This window comes from Schistocerca cancellata, chromosome 2, assembly GCF_023864275.1.
Source record: "Schistocerca cancellata isolate TAMUIC-IGC-003103 chromosome 2, iqSchCanc2.1, whole genome shotgun sequence".
Taxonomy (NCBI): Eukaryota; Metazoa; Arthropoda; class Insecta; order Orthoptera; family Acrididae; genus Schistocerca; species Schistocerca cancellata.
In genome coordinates, this window is record NC_064627.1 from 871,255,110 (window position 1) to 871,274,821 (window position 19,712).

Here is a 19,712-nt window from a genome sequence, read left to right on the forward strand (position 1 = left end):
TAAGCCACTGTTTAAGAAGGGAGATAAAGAAATAGCATCAAATTTCCGTCCAATTTCACTGTTGCCAGCATTCACAAAAATTTTCGAAAAAGTAATGTACAGTCGTCTTTATAACCATCATATCTCAAATAACATACTGTCAAAGTCACAGTTTGGATTTCTAAAAGGTTCTGATATTGAGAAGGCTATCTACACTTACAGTGAAAATGTACTTAATTCATTAGACAAAAAATTGCAGGCAACTGGTATATTTTGTGATCTGTCAAAGGCATTTGACTGTGTAAATCACAATATCCTTTTAAGTAAACTAGAATATTATAGTGTAACAGGAAATGCTGCAAAATGGTTCAAATCTTATGTCTCTGGCAGGAAACAAAGTGTGTTATTAGGAAAGAGACATGTATCAAGCTATCAGGCATCATCCAACTGGGAACTAATTACATGTGGGGTCCCACAAGGTTCCATTTTGGGGCCCTTACTTTTTCTTGTGTATATCAATGACCTTTCATCAGTAACATTACCAGATGCCAAGTTTGTTTTGTTTGCTGATGATACAAACATTGCAATAAATAGCAAATCAAGTGTAGTCTTAGAAAGATCAGCCAATAAAATATTTGTGGACATTAATCACTGGTTCCTAGCCAATTCTTTGTCACTAAACTTTGAAAAAACACACTACATGCTGTTCAGAACTTGTAAGGGGTGTCCCAAGAGTATATGTCTAACATACGATGACAAGAAGATAGAAGAAGTGGACAGTGTTAAATTCTTGGGATTACAGCTTGATAATAAATTCAACTGGGAGGAGCACACCACAGAACTGCTGAAGCGTCTTAACAAATCTCTGTTTGCAATGCGAATTTTGTCAGACATAGGGGATATAAAAATGAAAAAGCTGGCATACTATGCTTACTTTCATTCCATACTGTCATATGGGATTATTTTTTGGGGTAATTCAACAAGCCAAGCTAAAGTTTTCCGGGCACAAAAACGTGCAGTAAGAATTATATGTGGTGTGAACTCAAGAACATCCTGCAGAAGCTTGTTTAGGGAACTAGGGATACTAACTACAGCTTCCCAATATATTTATTCCTTAATGAAATCTGTCATTAAAAATATATCACTTTTTCAAACCAATAGCTCAATTCATGGAATCAATACTAGAAATAAGAATAATCTTCACAAGGATTTAAAGTCACTTAGTCTTGTACAAAAAGGTGTGCATTAGTCAGGAACACACATTTTCAATAACTTGCCAGCAGCCATAAAAAGCTTAACAACCAATGAAATTCAGTTTAAGAGAAGCCTAAAGGATTTATTGGTGGCCAACTCCTTCTACTCCACTGATGAATTTCTTAGTAAAACCAACTGATTTGTATATAAGTACAACATAACTTCTGCACAATTTCAGTGCAGTAATGTGTTCACTGAAAATTTGTGTGTGTGTGTGTGTGTGTGTGTGTGTGTGTGTGTGTAAGTGTGTAAGTATAATCTAACTTCTGCACCATTTCAGTGCAGTAATGTGTTCATTGTAAATAAGTATTACAGTAGTTGTATTACATGTTTATTACCTTATAAATAAATAAAAAACTTTTTTATTTTAAATTCAGTGCATTAGTATTTGTAAAATGACTCTTAGTGTTCATTAAAAAATGACAATCATTCCATTTGGGACCTGTGGAATGGTACATTAGCTTATTTGTTTTAGTTGTAAATATTTGTCATGTATTGTTGTTTTTCTGACATGTTCCACATCCTGGAGGACCTCCTCACTATGGATCAATTGAAAGTAAATCTAATCTAAAATCTAATCTAATCATACTACGTAGTGCAACACAACAGACGAGCTGCACAGCGGGTTTATCAACAACTATATCCTCATCCCCGTATCCCACATCATACAACCTTTGTTGCTGTGTACCAACGTCTGTGCGAGACCGGGTCATTTAGCAGATTACCTGGACAGGGACGCCATTGCACGTTAAGAACGCTGCAATTTGAGGAAGCTGTCCTGCAGCATGTAGAGTGGGATCCTTCAATCAGCACTCGTGCAATTGCATGTAACATGGGGACGAATCAGCTGAATGTAAGAACAGTCCTTCGAGAGCAAATGTTACGTCCATTTCACTTACAGTGTGTACACAACCTGGAACCAGTTGATTATCCACCCAGAGCACAGTTTTCACAGTGATACTTGGAACAGTGTGAAATGCATCCTACATTTCCATCCTCTGTGTTGTTTACTGATGAATCATCGTTCAGGCATGATGGAGTCTTCAACATGCACAATTCGCATGTTTGGAGTGATGATAATCCACATGCCACAGTTACTAGCGCTCATCAAGTGCTGTTCTTCATTAATGCGTGGATCGGTGTTGTTGGGGACTGTTTAACTGGGCCGTATCTGCTACCTAGGCCATTAAATGGCAGGCACTATTACAATTTTCTCACCAGAGGATTGCCAGAATTGCTGGAAGACGTCCCACTCCCTACAAGATAATGCATGTGGTTCCAACATGACGGGGCGCCAGCACATTTCAGTCTTCGTGCGCGTCAATCCCTGGACCGACGGTTCCTAGAAACGTGGATTGGCAGAGGTGGTCCTGTACCATAGCCTGCTCGATCCCCAGATATGTCCCATCTGGACTTTTTTGTGTGGGGAGAGATGCGCAACCTTGTTTACGCAACTCCTGTTGCATCAGAAGAGAACCCAGTTGCTCAGATAGTAAAAGCAGCAGGAACAATTCAGGATACTCCTGGGATTTATGCCCATGTCAGACAGAACATGATCTGATGGTGTAACCTTTGTTTACGTGTCAATGGAGGCATTGTAACTGAAATTGGGTTGTGTTAATGTGTTGTCTCTTGGTCATAAAAAAATGGAAAAGTGTTTGTTGGTTTAATCAATTTGCCGCCAGAGATATCTTCCTCTTCTGTTTTAAATACTCCTCATAGGAAAAAATGACATTAGGGAAAAATATTTGTTTTGATGTTCCCTACAACCTCCCATAGTTTTTCGGTTTAAATACTTTTCACCCTGTAGAAATAGGCACCCTTGGCACTGAACAGCATCTGAAAGAGTTGAAAACAAATAAGTTGCTAGGTCCAAATAGAATCCCAGTTCATTTTACAGAAAGTAAACTCCAGAAAAGACCCCTTACTTAGCTTGCATTTATCACAAATCTCCTGCTCAGCACAAAGTCCAAGTCAGCCACAAAACTGCATAGGTGACCCTGTACCGAAGAAGGGTAAAAGAACAGAAGTATAAAATTATGAATCAATATCCTAGACACTGGTCTGCTGCAGAATTCTTGATTTCAACCATAACAACTTTCCTTGCAAAGAAACAGCTCCTCTTCACAAATCAACATGGATATAAAAAGTATTGGTGGTGCAAAAGTCAGCTTGCCCTTTTTTCACACAAAATCCTGTGGAACATGGATGAAGGGCAACAGCCAGATTCCATATTCCTAGATTTCCAAAAAACTACTGACACAATGCTACATGTCAAATATTAATGAAGGTCTGAGCATATGGGATAGGATCTCAGATATATGATTGCTTTGAAAACTTTTTAAGTATTAAAACCCAATATGTTGTACTCTTGTTTCTCGATATACAAACAATCTCATGGAAAGGGTGAATAGCAATCTGTGAGTGTTTGCTGTTGATAATGAAGTGTATGATAAAGTATTGTCTTTAAGTGACTATGGGAGGATACTGGATGAGTTAGACAAAATTTCTATTTGGTATGATGAATGGCAGTTGGCTCTAAATGTGTCAAAATTTAAGTTAATGCAGATGAATAGGAAAAACAGTCCTGCAATGATTGGATACAGCATCAGTGGAGTGCTGCCTGAGACAGCCACATTGATTAAATATGTACTCATATTGTTCTAAAGTGACACAAAATGGAACAAACACATAAAGTCAGTTGTAGAAAGGCAAATGGTTAACTTTGCTTGACTGTAAAAATTCTGTATCTCATCTCTAAAGGAGATTGCAGAGAGAACACATGAATGACCCATTCTGAGGACAATGAAGAAATTTAGAGGCATGCTGCTAGATTTGTTACCAGTAGGTTTGATCAACATAAGAGTATTACAGAAATTCTCTGTGATCTCAAATGGGAATTCCTGCAGGCAACAAGACATGATCTTTGTGAAACATTGTTGAGAAAGTTTAGAGAACCAACATTTGTGATAAGACTGCTGAATGATCCTACTGTCAACAACATACATCTTGTGTAAGGATCAGAAAGACTAGAGAAATCAGGGCTTGTACAGGCATAAATACAGTCTTTTTCCCCTACTACCATTTGCTATTGAAACAGGAAACCATCAGTAGTACAAGGTATCCTACACATGCGCTGTATGGTGACTCACAGAGTATGTCTGTACATGTAGTCATAGTTTGTTGATATATGATCACCTACGATCTAGAAAATTGCTGATTTTTCACTTATTCCATTCAGCTGCTGTTGGAAAACTGATCAACTGATGTTACACTGCAAAGCATTTATTACACAGTCTTGAAAAGAGGAAAGTAAAAGAAACAGAAAGTGTGCTTGCAGAAAACAACAGAACAATGAGTACACAGCGGAAAACTGTAAGAGGTAAATTGATAAAAAATGTTATTTGTTACAAGCAACCTATAAATAAGTAGTGACACTCTGCAAGAAAATAGAGTAGCCCAATAGATATTACGGCTTCCAATGAGAAATAGAAGAACACTGAGATAAAATTGATGACAATGATTACCATTATAGCAATCATACAAAACTTATGTAGCTATACAGAGATAAGTGTAAAAAAACCATCACCTCACTCTACAGCAGACTTTTGTGGTGGTCGATGAGCCTTCCAGGAAAGGTAAGTGTTCCAACCAACACCCACAACTTGCGTGACAGGTACCTGGAAGTTCACAGGAACGAAGCCAAAGTTTATAAGCTGGACAGCAGGCCATACCTGTATGAGCAAAAAAGTATTTCAGTATGATACTAAAGTTACATTTAAAAATAAAAAGTTACTTCAGTGATTACATGGAAAGCAAAGATCCAAGATAAACAAAATGGATGAAAATATTACAGTAATGGAAAAACTCAATTGTGGAAGCAACAAAAAGTATTAAAATAAACTTCCATTCACCAGCAGGTGAATGACAGGCAGCACATAGTCACACATAACTTTGGTAACCCATGGTTATCACACCAGTTGTATCAGTACCTTACCACCTATCTAAGCTCAGCAGGAAGAGAGGCAGTGACCTATCACAAGTATTTTTAATCAGATCTCACAGCCATACTGCAACTAAATATGATCTCCAGAAGGTGGCACCTACAGACAGCGCTGACAGTCACACATCAAGAGCAGCACAGATAGCTGCCATCCAGTACCATTGCGCAAAAACATCTAAATGCTTTCTATTGAACCCTGAAGCAAAGTGATCTCATTCTCATTCAAAAATGTCTCGTGTGAACTTCACTCCACTTGTGGATCACTGTTTGTCTAACTGCTACTAACGTGGGAATGTGCAAGAACAATGTACTGGATGTGGTAGCGGTTTCTGCAGTAAAACTATTGTAATTTGACTGGCTTTCTCAATCATGCATATTACTACAGTAAAAGCTCAGAAAGTAGGCTAGTTCTGACCTTTAAAGTAAAATTACATGCATGTGAGTGTGTGTTTGAAGGAGGGAGGGTATAGCTAAAAAAATAATGTAGGAAATGGTGTGAGGAGAATGCAAACTGGCAACAGGTTCAAAAACCACGTAGTCATGTTGAAGACAGCTATTGTTTGGTGATACCATTCCTACTGGAGGCATAGAATACTGCATAGTAATTGCAGCACAACTGACATACGACATAAAACTTTCGTACTGATACTGCCATTAATTAGCTTATTGACAAACTGCCTATTGGCTTCTGTCTTGGGTTCTTCGGCCGACGTTCATCTAATGATTTTTCTGACGTTTCACCAGCACGAGTGGCTGGCATTGTCAAAGTTTCACCCTCCATTGCCGGTGGTGAACTGCAATGGAGGGTGAAGCTTTGACAATGCCAGCCACTCGTGTTGGCGAAACGTCAGAAAAATCATTAGATGAACGTCGGCCGAAGAACCCGAGACAGAAGCCAATAGGCAGTTTGTCAACAAGTGGCCATGAAAGCCTTAACAATTTTGAATTAGCTTATTATCAATTTGTAGATTACAGCTACACTGCAACTAATATAACATCCAGCTAATGCAAGGTTCTTTTGGCTATCAAGATATCCAAGAAATTCAAAAGCCATATCTAAATCAGCAAGATAAGTAAGGTTCACCATCCATAAAGCAACACCCAAGAGTATTCCAAGCATGTACAAAGTCCAAGAAGACCTCTATATTAATGATTCAAAATTATCAGTTCACTTCAACAGGTACAGAGAACAGCTCCCCTATACATAAACATGCATGTTCCTCTGACGGGAGTTGTAGGGAATGTTTGTAGCACAGTTACGGGTGGTACAGTTGATGGTTTAGACTTTGCTGAAATCAATGGCTGTGTGTCTCTTAACAGAGCTGATGGTCACAGGGATAGTGGTTGGGATCAGTTTTGAGAGGCACTATTATCAGTGTGGTGCCAGAAGGCTGTTGCATTTGCAATTGATCTGAGTGGTGTTTTAGCTGTCCTTATTTAGATAAGATGATGAAGAGCTCACATATTCTCTGCCCAATGACAACGACAGGCATCCACCCCTTGCCCCCTCCCCCTGAGATGACTAAAAATGGGAGGGCAGACATGGGAGCCTACAGAATAGTATTGTCACTGAAGCATCCCCTGAGCTGACTATGACCAGTATAAAAGGTCCAGTATTATGTTCAAAAAATTCCAGAACTTCGTCCACAAAATTTTTCTGTGTTTACCTTTTACTTATTGTGTATGGTCTCTTTTGAAATCTCTCCTCAACAACTGATATGCTGTGCCAATGCCATTTCCACTTCTGGAAGCAGACTTGGTATGCCTCTTACTGGATTGCTTGAAACACTATCTGCAAATTTTCTTTTATCTTGTCTATCATTGCAAATTTTCACCCTTTCATGGGGTTTTCAACCTCAGAAAAAGTCTGCAAGGGTCAGGTCTGGAAAGTACAGAGGATGAGGCAGCACAGTAAAAAATGGTTCAAACGGCTCTGAGCACTATGGGACTCAACTGCTGTGGTCATAAGTCTCCTAGAACTTAGAACTACTTAAACCTAACTAACCTAAGGACATCACACACATCCATGCCCTAGGCAGGATTCGAACCTGCGACCGTAGCGGTCGTGAGGTTCCAGACTCTAACGCCTTTAACCGCTCGGCCACTCTGGCCGGCGGCAGCACAGTAATTTCATTTTTTGTGCAATAGTCATGCACCAACAGGGATGAATGTGTAGATGCTGATCATTATGTAAGAGCCATGAATTGTTTAACCACTTTTCAGGCCATTTCCTTCTCACATTTTCTCACAGGCATTGCAACCCATTCCAATAGTAGTACCATCGATTTAAGAGTTTGTCCCTGTGGCGTGAATTCATGATAAACAAATCCTCCAAAGTCAAAGTCAAAGCAAACTATCAAATTGACATTTTACCTGAACTGACAATCTTATTTTGGTATTGGAGAACCTTTTCTGGTCAATTGTGAAGACTGAACCTTGGTCTCAACATCATAACTGTAGACCCACATATCATGACCAGTTATGATTCTCTTAAGGAATATCTCAGTCTCATTTGTGCAATCCAGAAGCTCTTCACAGATTGTGAGGTGAAGATCTTTCTGGTCTTGACTCATGAGCCATGGGATGAACTTGGCGGCAACATGAGGCATTCCAAGATGCTGTGTCAGGATTTCATAACAAGATCCGACAGAAATTTTACATTCTTCTGCAATCTCTTGAACAGTCTTTGATTGGCAAGCACAATCTCATTGATCTTCAAGACATGAGCATCGTCGGTAGATGACGAAGGGCATCCTGAATGAGAGTCACCTCTAAATTCAGTCCAACCATTTTTAAACTGTGTGAACCATTCATAACGCCAAGTATGGCTTAAGCACTCATCACTATAAGCTTCCTGTATCATTTGGTGTGTCTCTGTAAACGTTTTCTTGAGTTTCATGCAAAATTTAATGATGACACATTGCTCTTCTAACTCTGCCATCTTGAAATTCACAAACTGTGCCACACAATGTTCTACTCAATACAGCAATGAACAATAACTAACAAATATACAGCAATGAAACATCTGGCAGTTACACATTAAACAAGGATGGCAATGACATTTCGCTCCAACACATCACTGATGTGAAATTACAATGTTCCAGAATTTTTTGAACAGATCTTGTAGTTTCATGCGTGTACCTTTCAAGGGCCTCTGTTAATTTCCAGTCTTGAACTGGGATTAAACATTATGTTAAAAGGAAGCTGGAAAGAGCTCCCCTAGGGGACACCATCATCATAACTTTTGACATCTGAGCCTTGAATAGGTTGACAATTTGCTTGACTTCAGTGTTATACACTGAGTGGAGTAGTGCAGTTGTCAAGAGCTGAATACCATTCCAGTAATAAAAATTGTGACAATTCCTAGAGACAACTGTGGATTGTTTTCAAATGCTATTGCATATAGAGATTACTTGATAATGAAGATCTTTGCCAAATCCTTTACTCGGCCATGAACGGAAAATTGCAAAGAAAATTCATTACCATCTGTGGCAGAGGTGGGAAGGATAGCGGGTAGGATATTCCTAATTTCAGGGCATGATGAGAGTTAGTTGAAACCCTGGTGTAAAACATGATTCAGTTGGTTCAGTACTGGGTGGTACTGAGTCATGAGGGAAATGCTCCTCTGTGGCCGGACAGTGGGACTTTGGGAGGTGGTGTTTGACTGGACAGATAAGGTACAGGAGATCTGTTTTAGTACAAGGTTAGGGGGGAATTACAGTCTGTAAAGGCCTCAGTATATTTTGAGAGGCACCACTCGTCAATACAGATGTGACAGCCAGGGGTGACTAGGCTGTATGGAAGGGATTTCTTGATATGGAATGGTTGGCAGCTGCCGAAGTTGAGGTACTGCAGGTGGTTGGTAGGTTTGATATGGACAGAGGTCCTGATGTAGCCATCTTTGAGGTGGAGGTCAACATCGATGTAGGTGAGTTGCTGGGATGAGGAGGAACAGGTGAAATGAATGTGGGAGAAGGTGTTGAGGTTTTTGGAACTGTGGATAGGGCATCCTAACCCACAATCCAGATCATGAACATGTCATCAGTGAACCTAAGTTGAGGGGTCTGGGATTCTGGACGGTTAGGAATGATTCCTCTAGATGGCCCATGAACATGTTTTGGCATAGGATAGTGTCATGCAGGTGCCCATTGCTGTAACACGGATTTCTCTGTCTGTGATGCTCTCAAAAAGGAGCAGTTTTGGGTGAAGATGAATGTAGTTGATTATGGTGATCAGCAAGGAGTTTATAGGTTTGGAGTCAGTTGGGGATTGGGATAGGTAATGTTCAATAGCAGCAAGGCCATAGGCATTAGGGATGTTAGTGTAGAGGGACCTGGCATTAATAATGATGAACGGTGTGCTGTGTGGTAAAGAAACAGCAACTCTGGAGGGTCAGTGGAAGAAATGGTTGGTGTATGTTATACAGAAGAGTAAGTTATAGGTAAAAGGATGAAGGTGTTTGTCGGCATGAGCAGAGATTCTCTCAGTGGGGCACAGTAAAAAGCCACAATAGGGTGCCCTGGCTGGTTGGATTTATGAATTTTAGGCAGCATGTAGGTGGATAGACTCATGGGGGAGGTTCTGGGATGGGCCTAATGATTTGAGGAGATAGTGTGCGATGGATATTTTTTTTTTACGTGCGTGGGTGCGATGCTCCAATTGCAGCGGATTATACGTTGCTGCTGCAATGCAATTTCTTTTATAATTTTTGTTCACCTACCTCTTTACAGCGGTAGATCTTCGCACGTAAACTCCTGACTGCAGCTACTTACGAGATCACAGAAAAGCAGTGTTGAGGAAACTGTAACCTCATAGCTACACACCGGAGGCCGCTATAAGTAAAATTTGCTGAAAATTGTCTATGTACTTTAAAGAAATGATTCAGAAAGGGGATGTCACTTGTACTTTAAACATGAAGTTCAAATTTAAACCTTCAATAGATCTTTATTGCCGTGAAGCAAGATCATCAGCCCACATTTACGAAACTTACTGAAGTTTCTGCTCACAGTTATCACCGTACCTAAAACAGCCAGAACTTTTACCTTCCCAAATTCCGAAACCAATTACTTGTAACACAGTCAATGATCGGCCAATTACTTCTGCACGATATTCAGTGGTTGTCTTTAGTTAAAGTTTATGCTTGCCATAAAATACTCAGTAAGAATATACTCAGTACCGCCACGCTATATAATTCAAAGTTCACTCGCGATTTTTGTTGGAACGAATTATCACAACACTCTAAAGTTTTCATAAACAGTTTCTGGTCACTACCAGATACCATTAACACTGGACCATAATGCGGAAGTCATCCCAAAACTTCATCTAACACATAATGAGAAAAGTCACATCCAGCATAACTGCCTCCAATCAAAGCTAGCTCGCGACTCCCTTCTCACTCTCCCAAACTCAAAACTATATCTCCTCGCTAGGCGGCCAACCATCTCGCTTCTCATTGGCTGTCAGCACATACGACCAATGAGAACTCACTTGTAGGGTGCGTCTCACGCTAAAATCTAGCAAGCACCAACCACTTCTCTAGGCTCATTGAGGCCATCAAATTAAGTAACACAAAACTCTCTAATTAAATAAACAAAACAAAATGAACTATAAGCTTTACTCTACATCTGCAAATTTATTATGTAGTCGAGAATGTTCTGGCTGTCCTATACATAAGCATACATACATAGGATGTGTGACTACTGTGTACAGATGCAGGAGGAACTGGCCACTGTTCGTGAACAGCTGAACGTGTTGATAGCCGTGGTCAGCCGTCTTCGGCCTGCTGCCTCGGAGCGTAGCAGCAGTGGGGAGTCTGGTGCGTCGCATGGTACACCCTAGGTGTTAAATGCTTCACCCACTATCCCTGTTGTCGAGACATCTTCATAGATACTGGGCGCAGTTGGGCCACCCTCTCCCCAAGGGGAGTGTCGGGTTCAGCGGCATTCGTGGCACACGAGGCGGAGGGTCAATGTGGAGGCTGCCCGTGTGGCATCGCCCGCTCTGCCTGTGAGTGGACGTGTGGTCGCTCCTTCAGCAAGGCCCAAGCAGGCACATGGTGGGAGAGGTTTATTAGTTATTGGGAACTCCAACGTTAGGCAGGTGATGGAGCCCCTTAAGGAAATAGCAGAAAGGTCAGGGAAGAAGGCCAGTGTTCACTCTGTTTGCTTGCCGGGGGGTCTCATCCGAGATGTGGAGGAGGCCCTGCCGGCGGCGATAGAGAGCACTGGGTGCACCCGACTGCAAATTGTTGCTCATGTCAGCACCAATGACTCCTGCCGTCTGGGTTCAGAGGTCATCCTCAGTTCGTACAGGCGGTTGGTGGAATTGGTGAAGGCGAAAAGCCTCGCTCGCGGGGTGGAATCTGAGCTAACTATTTGTAGTATCGTTCCCAGAACCGATCGCGGTCCTCTGGTTTGGAGCCGAGTAGAAGGCTTAAACCAGAGGCTCAGACGATTCTGCGAAGATCTGGGGTGCAAATTTCTCGACCTCCGCTATCGGGTGGAGAAATGTAGGGTCCCCCTGAATAGGTCAGGTGTGCACTACATGCCAGAAGCGGCTACAAGGGTAGCGGAATACGTTTGGAGTGCACATGTGGGTTTTTTAAGTTAAAGAATTCCCTCCCTAGGCCCGACAAGACGCCTCCTGAGACGCAGCAAGGTAGGAGTAGGCAAAATGCAACAGGGAATAACAATATTAATGTGCTAATAGTAAACTGCAGGAGCGTCTATAGAAAGGTCCCAGAACTGCTCTCATTAATAAACGGTCACAATGTACATATGGTACTAGGGACAGAAAGTTGGCTGAAACCAGACGTAAACAGTAATGAAATCCTAAACTCAGATTGGAATGTATACCGCAGAGACAGGCTAGACAGTGAGGGGGGAGGCATGTTTATAGCGATAAGAAGTGCAATAGTATCGAAGGAAATTGACGGAGATCCGAAATGTGAAATAATTTGGGTGAAGGTCATGGTTAAAGCAGGCTCAGACATGGTAATTGGATGTCTCTATAGGCCCCCTGGCTCGGCAGCTGTTGTGGCTGAGCACCTGAAGGGTAATTTGGAAAATATTTCGAGTAGATTTCCCCACCATGTTATAGTTCTGGGTGGAGATTTTAATTTGCCAGATATAGACTGGGAGACTCAAACGTTCATAACGGGTGGCAGGGACAAAGAATCCAGTGAAATTTTTTTAAGTGCCTTATCTGAAAACTACCTTGAGCAGTTAAACAGAGGACCGACTCGTGGCGATAACATATTAGACCTTCTGGTGACAAACAGACCCAAACTATTTGAAACAGTTAACGCAGAACAGGGAATCAGCGATCATAAAGCGGTTACTGCATCGATTATTTCAGCCGTAAATAGAAATATTAAAAAAGGTAGGAAGATTTTTTTGTTTAGCAAAAGTGACAAAAAGCAGATTACAGAGTACCTGATGGCTCAACACAAAAGTTTTGTCTCAAGTACAGATAGTGTTGAGGATCAGTGGACAAAGTTCAAAAACATCGTACAATATGCGTTAGATGAGTATGTGCCAAGCAAGATCATATGAGATGGAAAAGAGCCACCGCGGTACAACAACCGAATTAGAAAATTGCTGCGGAAGCAAAGGGAACTTCACAGCAAACATAAACATAGCCAAAGCCTTGCAGACAAACAAAAATTACGCGAAGTGAAATGTAGTGTGAGGAGGACTATGCGAGAGGCGTTCAATGAATTCGAAAGTAAAGTTCTATGTACTGACTTGGCAGAAAATCCTAAGAAATTTTGGTCTTATGTCAAAGCGGTAGGTGGATCAAAACAAAATGTCCAGACATTCTGTGACCAAAATGGTACTGAAACAGAGGATGACAGACTAAAGGCCGAAATACTAAATGTCTTTTTCCAAAGCTGTTTCACAGAGGAAGACTGCACTGTAGTTCCTTCTCTAGATTGTCGAACAGATGACAAAATGGTAGATATCAAAATAGATGACAGAGAGATAGAGAAACAATTAAAATCGCTCAAAAGAGGAAAGGCCGCTGGACCTGATGGGATACCAGTTCGATTTTACATGGAGTACGCAAAGGAACTTGCCCCCTTCTTGCAGTGGTGTACTGTAGGACTCTAGAAGAGCGTAGCATTCTAAAGGATTGGAAAAGGGCACAGGTCATCCCAGTTTTCAAGAAGGGACGTCAAACAGATGTGTAGAACTATAGACCTATATCTGTAACGTCGATCAGTTGTAGAATTTTGGAACACGTATTATGTTCGAGTATAATGACTTTTCTGGAGACTAGAAATCTACTCTGTAGGAATTAACATGGGTTTTGAAAAAGATGGTCGTGTGAAACCCAGCTCGCACTATTCGTCCACAAGAGTCAGAGGGCCATAGACACGGGCTGCAGGTAGATGCCATGTTTCTTGACTTCTGCAAGGCGTTCGATACAGTTCCCCACAGTCGTTTAATCAACAAAGTAAGAGCATATGGACTATCAGACCAATTCTGTGATTGGATTGAAGAGTTCCTAGATAACAGAACGCAACATGTCATTCTCAATGGAGAGAAGTCAGTAAGAGCGATTTCAGGTGTGCCGCAGGGGAGTGTCATAGGACCATTGCTATTCACAATATACATAAATGACCTTGTGGATGACATCGGAAGTTCACTGAGGCTTTTTGCAGATGATGCTGTGGTGTATCGAGGGGTTGTAACAATGGAAAATTGTACTGAAATGCAGGAGGATCTGCAGCGAATAGACGCATGGGGCAGGAAATGGCAATTGAATCTCAATGTAGACAACTGTAATGCACTGCGAATACATAGAAAGATAGATCCCTTATTATTTAGCTACAAAATAGCAGGTCACCAACTGGAAGCAGTTAATTCCATAAATTATCTGGGAGTACACATTAGGAGTGATTTAAAATGGAATGATCATATAAAGTTGATAGCTGGTAAAGCAGATGCCAGACTGAGATTCATTGGAAGAATCCTAAGGAAATGCAACCCGAAAACAAAGGAAGTAGGTTACAGTATGCTTGTTCGCCCACTGCTTAAATAATGCTCAGCAGTGTGGGATCCGTACCAGATAGGGTTGATAGAAGAGATAGAGAAGATCCAACGGAGAGCAGCGCACTTCATTACAGGATCATTTAGTAATTGTGCAAGCGTTACGGAAATGATAGATAAACTCCAGTGGAAGACTCTGCAGGAGAAATGCTCAGTAGCTCGGTACGGACTTTTGTTAAAGTTTCGAGAACATACCTTCACCGAAGAGTCAAGCAGTATATTGCTTCCTCCTACATATATCTTGCGAAGAGACCATGAGGATAAAATCAGAGAGATTAGAGCCCACACAGAAGCATACCGACAATACTTCTTTCCACGAACAATACGAGACTGGAATAGAAGGGAGAACCGATAGAGGTACTCAAGGTACCCTCCGCCACACACCGTTGGGTGGTTGCGGAGTATGGATGTAGATGTAGATGTAGATGTAGATGAAGACATCCGACATTCACTAGTAGGGGAACCACTAGTGGATTCGTTTCCACGTTACAGAGTTGGAACACTTGCCAGTTCCTGTAGAGAATTACATGAATGATTTTTAATAATGCCGAACGTCCCACATACTCTCACACATGCATTCTCATTCACACGCACCCGAACACACAATACACATATTTACTTATAATTCTTGAAATTATTATTATAGAAAAGTTACAGAGGTTTTCTGAAACTAAAAACTTTCCAAATTAACATATGAACACTGAAAGTGTTATCAGAGCATTATTTGTTTTCACAACAGAAGGATTTACATCAAATATGACGTTCCTCAGGTTATTCCTTTATTAGTTATTAATATTTTTAGTTTCGTATCATGTAAGTGGCCTGCCAGCGCTACTCCACTGCTTTCACACGCACAGCTGCAACAGATGGTCGTGACGTCAGTCTGCAGGACATAACTCGTCCGTTACTGACTGTATAATACTCTACCAGCTTACATTGCAGCCCACATACATTCTGAAGTAAAGTTTTTAATAGACAAATGAGCGATCGTGCACTAGTTGCGACGCCACAAGTGGATATACTGTTTTTATAATTCCACCTTTTTTGATGGAATGGGACTGCAGCTGTTCAAAGACTTGAGGAAAATAGATACCAACAGCTGTAATTTTAGTCAATGATTTTATTTAGCTACCAGTTTTGGTGTCTCTTTACCATCATATTCAGGCCCCTGTAACAAAACTAGGTAAGTCATCTAGTATTTTCTGTTATTTTGAGAACCACTATATCCAACTGGTTTCTGCAGACTACTTCTCAGCAGACATAGACACTTCACACCACTAATGAAGGTCTAACAGTTTTGGCAACAAGTGAAGTGGTGCAAAACTGGATTGTGAACTTCACACTTCCTTTACTACAGTTGACTTACTTGAAACATTTAGCCAATCCTCTTCTCTGGATATGTGGCTGTGTTGATCTCCATAACTTCTTCTCCGAAGAAATAATGCTGGTTAGAGGAACCAAAAATTTACTCTCTCTCTCACTAGAAATAACTCAGTACTCTCATACTTTCAGTTCATCTCAGGTATATTTACGTTTCCACAAGTTTCACATAAGCATACAAACTCTTGCAAGTCAACTATACCGATAACCATTAGACACTATTAAATATAATCACAATTGCCTGGTTTTACCAACCAAATAATTTATAGATGTCCCATGCATCTTGCTTCATTCAGAGCTAAGACATGAAGAAAGTTAAAAGTCTATAGTCAAATGTTCGTTTTTCTTTTTTTTTTCCAACAATCACATTCACTAACACAGCAAAGAATAGCATTTAATTACTCCATGTCCTCTCTCACAGCGTCTGTGGCTCTTGCGCAAACACTTATCAGTGTTGTTTGACTATCCCACTTATCATCTTCTCATTACAAACTTCCAACCTGCACAGAGAAACCGGCGGTGCAGTAGATGAGTTTCCACTCTCTTACTTACTTTTAAACTATTGGGTGTTTGAGATGGCGGAAGGCTGAGTGTCTCTAGAATTTACACCAAAATTCTCGAGTCTTACATATGCCTCCCTTTAGCTCAAACACGCGATATTTTATACATATTCATTATGTACTTTAATATCTCACATAATGCTAATTTACATTTTAATCAGTATACATTATTTTTCTTTTAGTAATCGTGTACTTAATATCTAGCTCTTCTTTTTTTGTTTTGATAATAACTATATGAGCATTTCATTTCACCTAATGTCAGAGTTAGTACTTTTATATCTAGGAACCATGCAGACAACATTCATGATTACCAATCACAAATGCCAGGTGTCATAGACACTTAATTATCTCTTTCTTCATTCTAATTCTCTGTACTATTTTTTCTTTAGTACATAATACTTTCATTACCTACAGTAGCTTGTAGTCAGGAGGAACTCTGGGCAAATAAATTGTTCTTTCCGACACTCATAAACATAAAACATAATAATGCTAGTGGAATATAGAATTCAAATTTACCAGAATAATTCCTACAAAATGTGTGACTTCTGCCATGATACTGTCCTTCTCCCTTTAGAAACAGTATCTATACCTTACATATGGGTTGACCCTAAGAGTGCACTTCCTCCTGTTTCAGTAGGTATGCCCCTCTTAATTCCTATTTTCCTATGGTACAGGTCAATCCCCTTCTCGGTGCCCCTGTCTGCACACTGCAGGTCAGCCTTTCTCAGGTCTGCCTATCTGCACTTTATATCCAACAAATGCTGGGTGCCCCCCCCCCCCCCTTTATCCTTCCTGAGTAGGACTCATGGTTCATTTCCTAAGTATACATATTTATGTACCTATAATTAAATATTATCTGGAAAATAAAATCTATTTCACACTTAACACTCACTTCCTAATACTTCATTTAATCCCCTAGAGTCCTCCACTACTCTTCCATTTCTAAGCTTCCAGTAGACACCACATTTATATACATTATTCAATATGTCATACATTTACTTACGCTATACTTGCCCCCCTATCCTACAAATCATCAGAACAAATGTTCGACTGACATTCCTGCATAATTATCACAATTAGTTCCTCCCTGGCTTATGCTCATTAATTCCTCCTTGGCTTATACTCTCCTTAATTACTCACACTTCCTTCTTATGTATCCCTGATCTAGAATTATCATAGTTTTTATATCCTTCTGTACATATGCAATATAGAATCATCATTGTTCTTATACATATACCTTAGTATATATATATTAATGATAGTTTTTTTCATGTAACTAGGCAATGTAGAACCATCATAATAAATGACAATGTGTGCATATTTCCCTATAGTGTCCCTATATAACCATGTGTGCGATGTAGAACCGTTACAGTAAATGACAATGTGTGCATCCTTTCCCGATGTGTGTTCTGTGTTAGCCATGTTTGTACTTCCAGTACCCACCCCTCGAAAATTAATATAAACCCTCCCCTATACATCACATCTCATAAAAGGTAAAAAAAAAATTCTGCATTATGTATAAAATTATGTATCACATTATCACAATTATGTAATGATTCATACAAAATCACATTTTCTATTAATTTAATATTCTTTGCAGTTTATCAATCTGCACCCAGGTTTGCACAGACCAACTGGATAAGAGATTACTTTCAAAGAGTAGCTTAGGCAAAAATAAGACCTAACTATACGTGGATGGCGGGAGAGACTGGCTGGCTAGGCAAAAATAAGACCTAACTATACGTGGAGAGCGTCGGCTGCTGTTGACACTACAATCGAGACCACCACTGACTAGGGCGGAGCATGAAGGCAACTTAAATACTTATCGGGCACAATCCTCTGACAACCGAGGACGACTTCTTCCAAATACTTAAGCGGGCACACTCCTCCAGAGACTGTGTCGGCTGCTGTCAACATTACAATTGAGACCACCACTGACTAGAGCGGAGTGTGAAGACAACTTAATCACATACCAAGAGCAGTTTTTGGTGCCATTATCACACTTCCACACTGGTATGTTTCTCTAATAGTGGATAAAAGGATACTATAAGAAGGAGAGTGATAGCATAAGAAGTGGGGGATAGTGTAAGAAGTTGGGGGAATTCAGTGCAGGAAAAATTTATTGCAGAAGAAACACCGAAAACAACTAGGGATTCGACAGTCATCACTCCGACCGTTAACACAGAATGTTAATGTCCTTGGTAGATATACAATTTTATATCCTTAACATTGTATTTTCCTTTTTCTGATCCTGTTATAGGATTTACTAAAAATAGGGCTTTGGGATGTATTACCGCTTGTACTCAGTAAGGTCCTTCATACTTTTGGAAAACTTTATGCCTTGCAAAGTGCGATTTAGACAATTTTACTGTAATACCTTTTTCTTTAAACCTTTTCAGAGTTTTACTCAAGGTCAGGAAATGCTCTTCCCAGGTAGATGAGATTACTAGTATATCATTTACATATATTATTAAATCCTTTAACAATTCCCTTCCTAAAGCCTCATCCAGTGCACGTATAAACATGGATACTGAGATATTTAGTCCAAACAGTAACACATTAAAATGATACGATTTCCCATCACATAGAAATGCTGTATATTTCTTTGATTCAGGATGTAACTGAATTTGCCAATATCCAGCAGTCAGGTCCATCATGCTACAATATTTTGCTTTCTCAAATTTGGACAATAATTCATCGATGTTAATGGGTCTGTCTCGTTCCATCTCTATATGCTTATTCAAAGTACACACGTCTAGTACTAACCGCACACCACATGTAGCCATTTTTTACTGCTACCAAGGGGTTATTCATGACGCTAGAGCTAAATTCTATTATGTTATGGTAAATCTTTTGTCAATTTCTTCCTTAGCTGCTTTTTTTAAACTTACTGGTATTGGATAAGGCTTACAGAAAAATGGACTACTATCTTCGATTTTAAATTTACATACATAGTCACTAATACTACCCAGACAATCAGAAAATACCATTTCATATTCCAATAGAATTTCAGATAAATCTAATTTTTGGTCATTGGTTAATATTGGAGTTTCGTTTACTTTGTTTTGTATGTCAGCATGGTATGATACGTGACTTACGTTATCAATCGCTGGTGACTATCTTGCTGTAGCAGTTAATCTCAGACATCAACTCTCAGTTGTTTGTTTACCAATATAGCTGTCCGCCACAAGCTTTACACAATATCTGTAGTCACCTTTTCCAAAATAAACAAAATTCTCCTCAAATTCAATATTACATTAAATTCTGATAGCCAGTCTAGGCCAAATAACACATCCCTATTGATATTTTCTTCTACTAAAAGTGTCTGACGAAATGGGATATCTCCAATGTTGCAGTTCACCTGGGTCTCATGTTTTACAACTTTGCTCTTAGTTCCAGTAATACTGACTATATACACTCCCATTACTGGTAATATCGGTAAGTGATGTTTTGTTCGTAATGAGTTAAAGAAAGCACTAGAAA

General features: G+C 40.0%; 1 protein-coding gene across 7 annotated transcripts in view; it reads right to left on the reverse strand.

Annotated features, from left to right (window-relative positions):
- The window catches only part of LOC126162823 (protein Mpv17-like), a 263,732-nt gene that overhangs the window by 33,819 nt on the left and 210,201 nt on the right, over window positions 1-19,712 (reverse strand). For all 7 annotated transcript variants that reach the window (XM_049919580.1, XM_049919578.1, XM_049919573.1 and 4 more), the window contains exon 4: window positions 4,823-4,967. In XM_049919580.1, the coding sequence (XP_049775537.1) occupies window positions 4,824-4,967 (144 nt within the window). In that variant the 3' untranslated portion in view covers window position 4,823. The remainder of the gene's footprint in view (window positions 1-4,822; window positions 4,968-19,712) is intronic.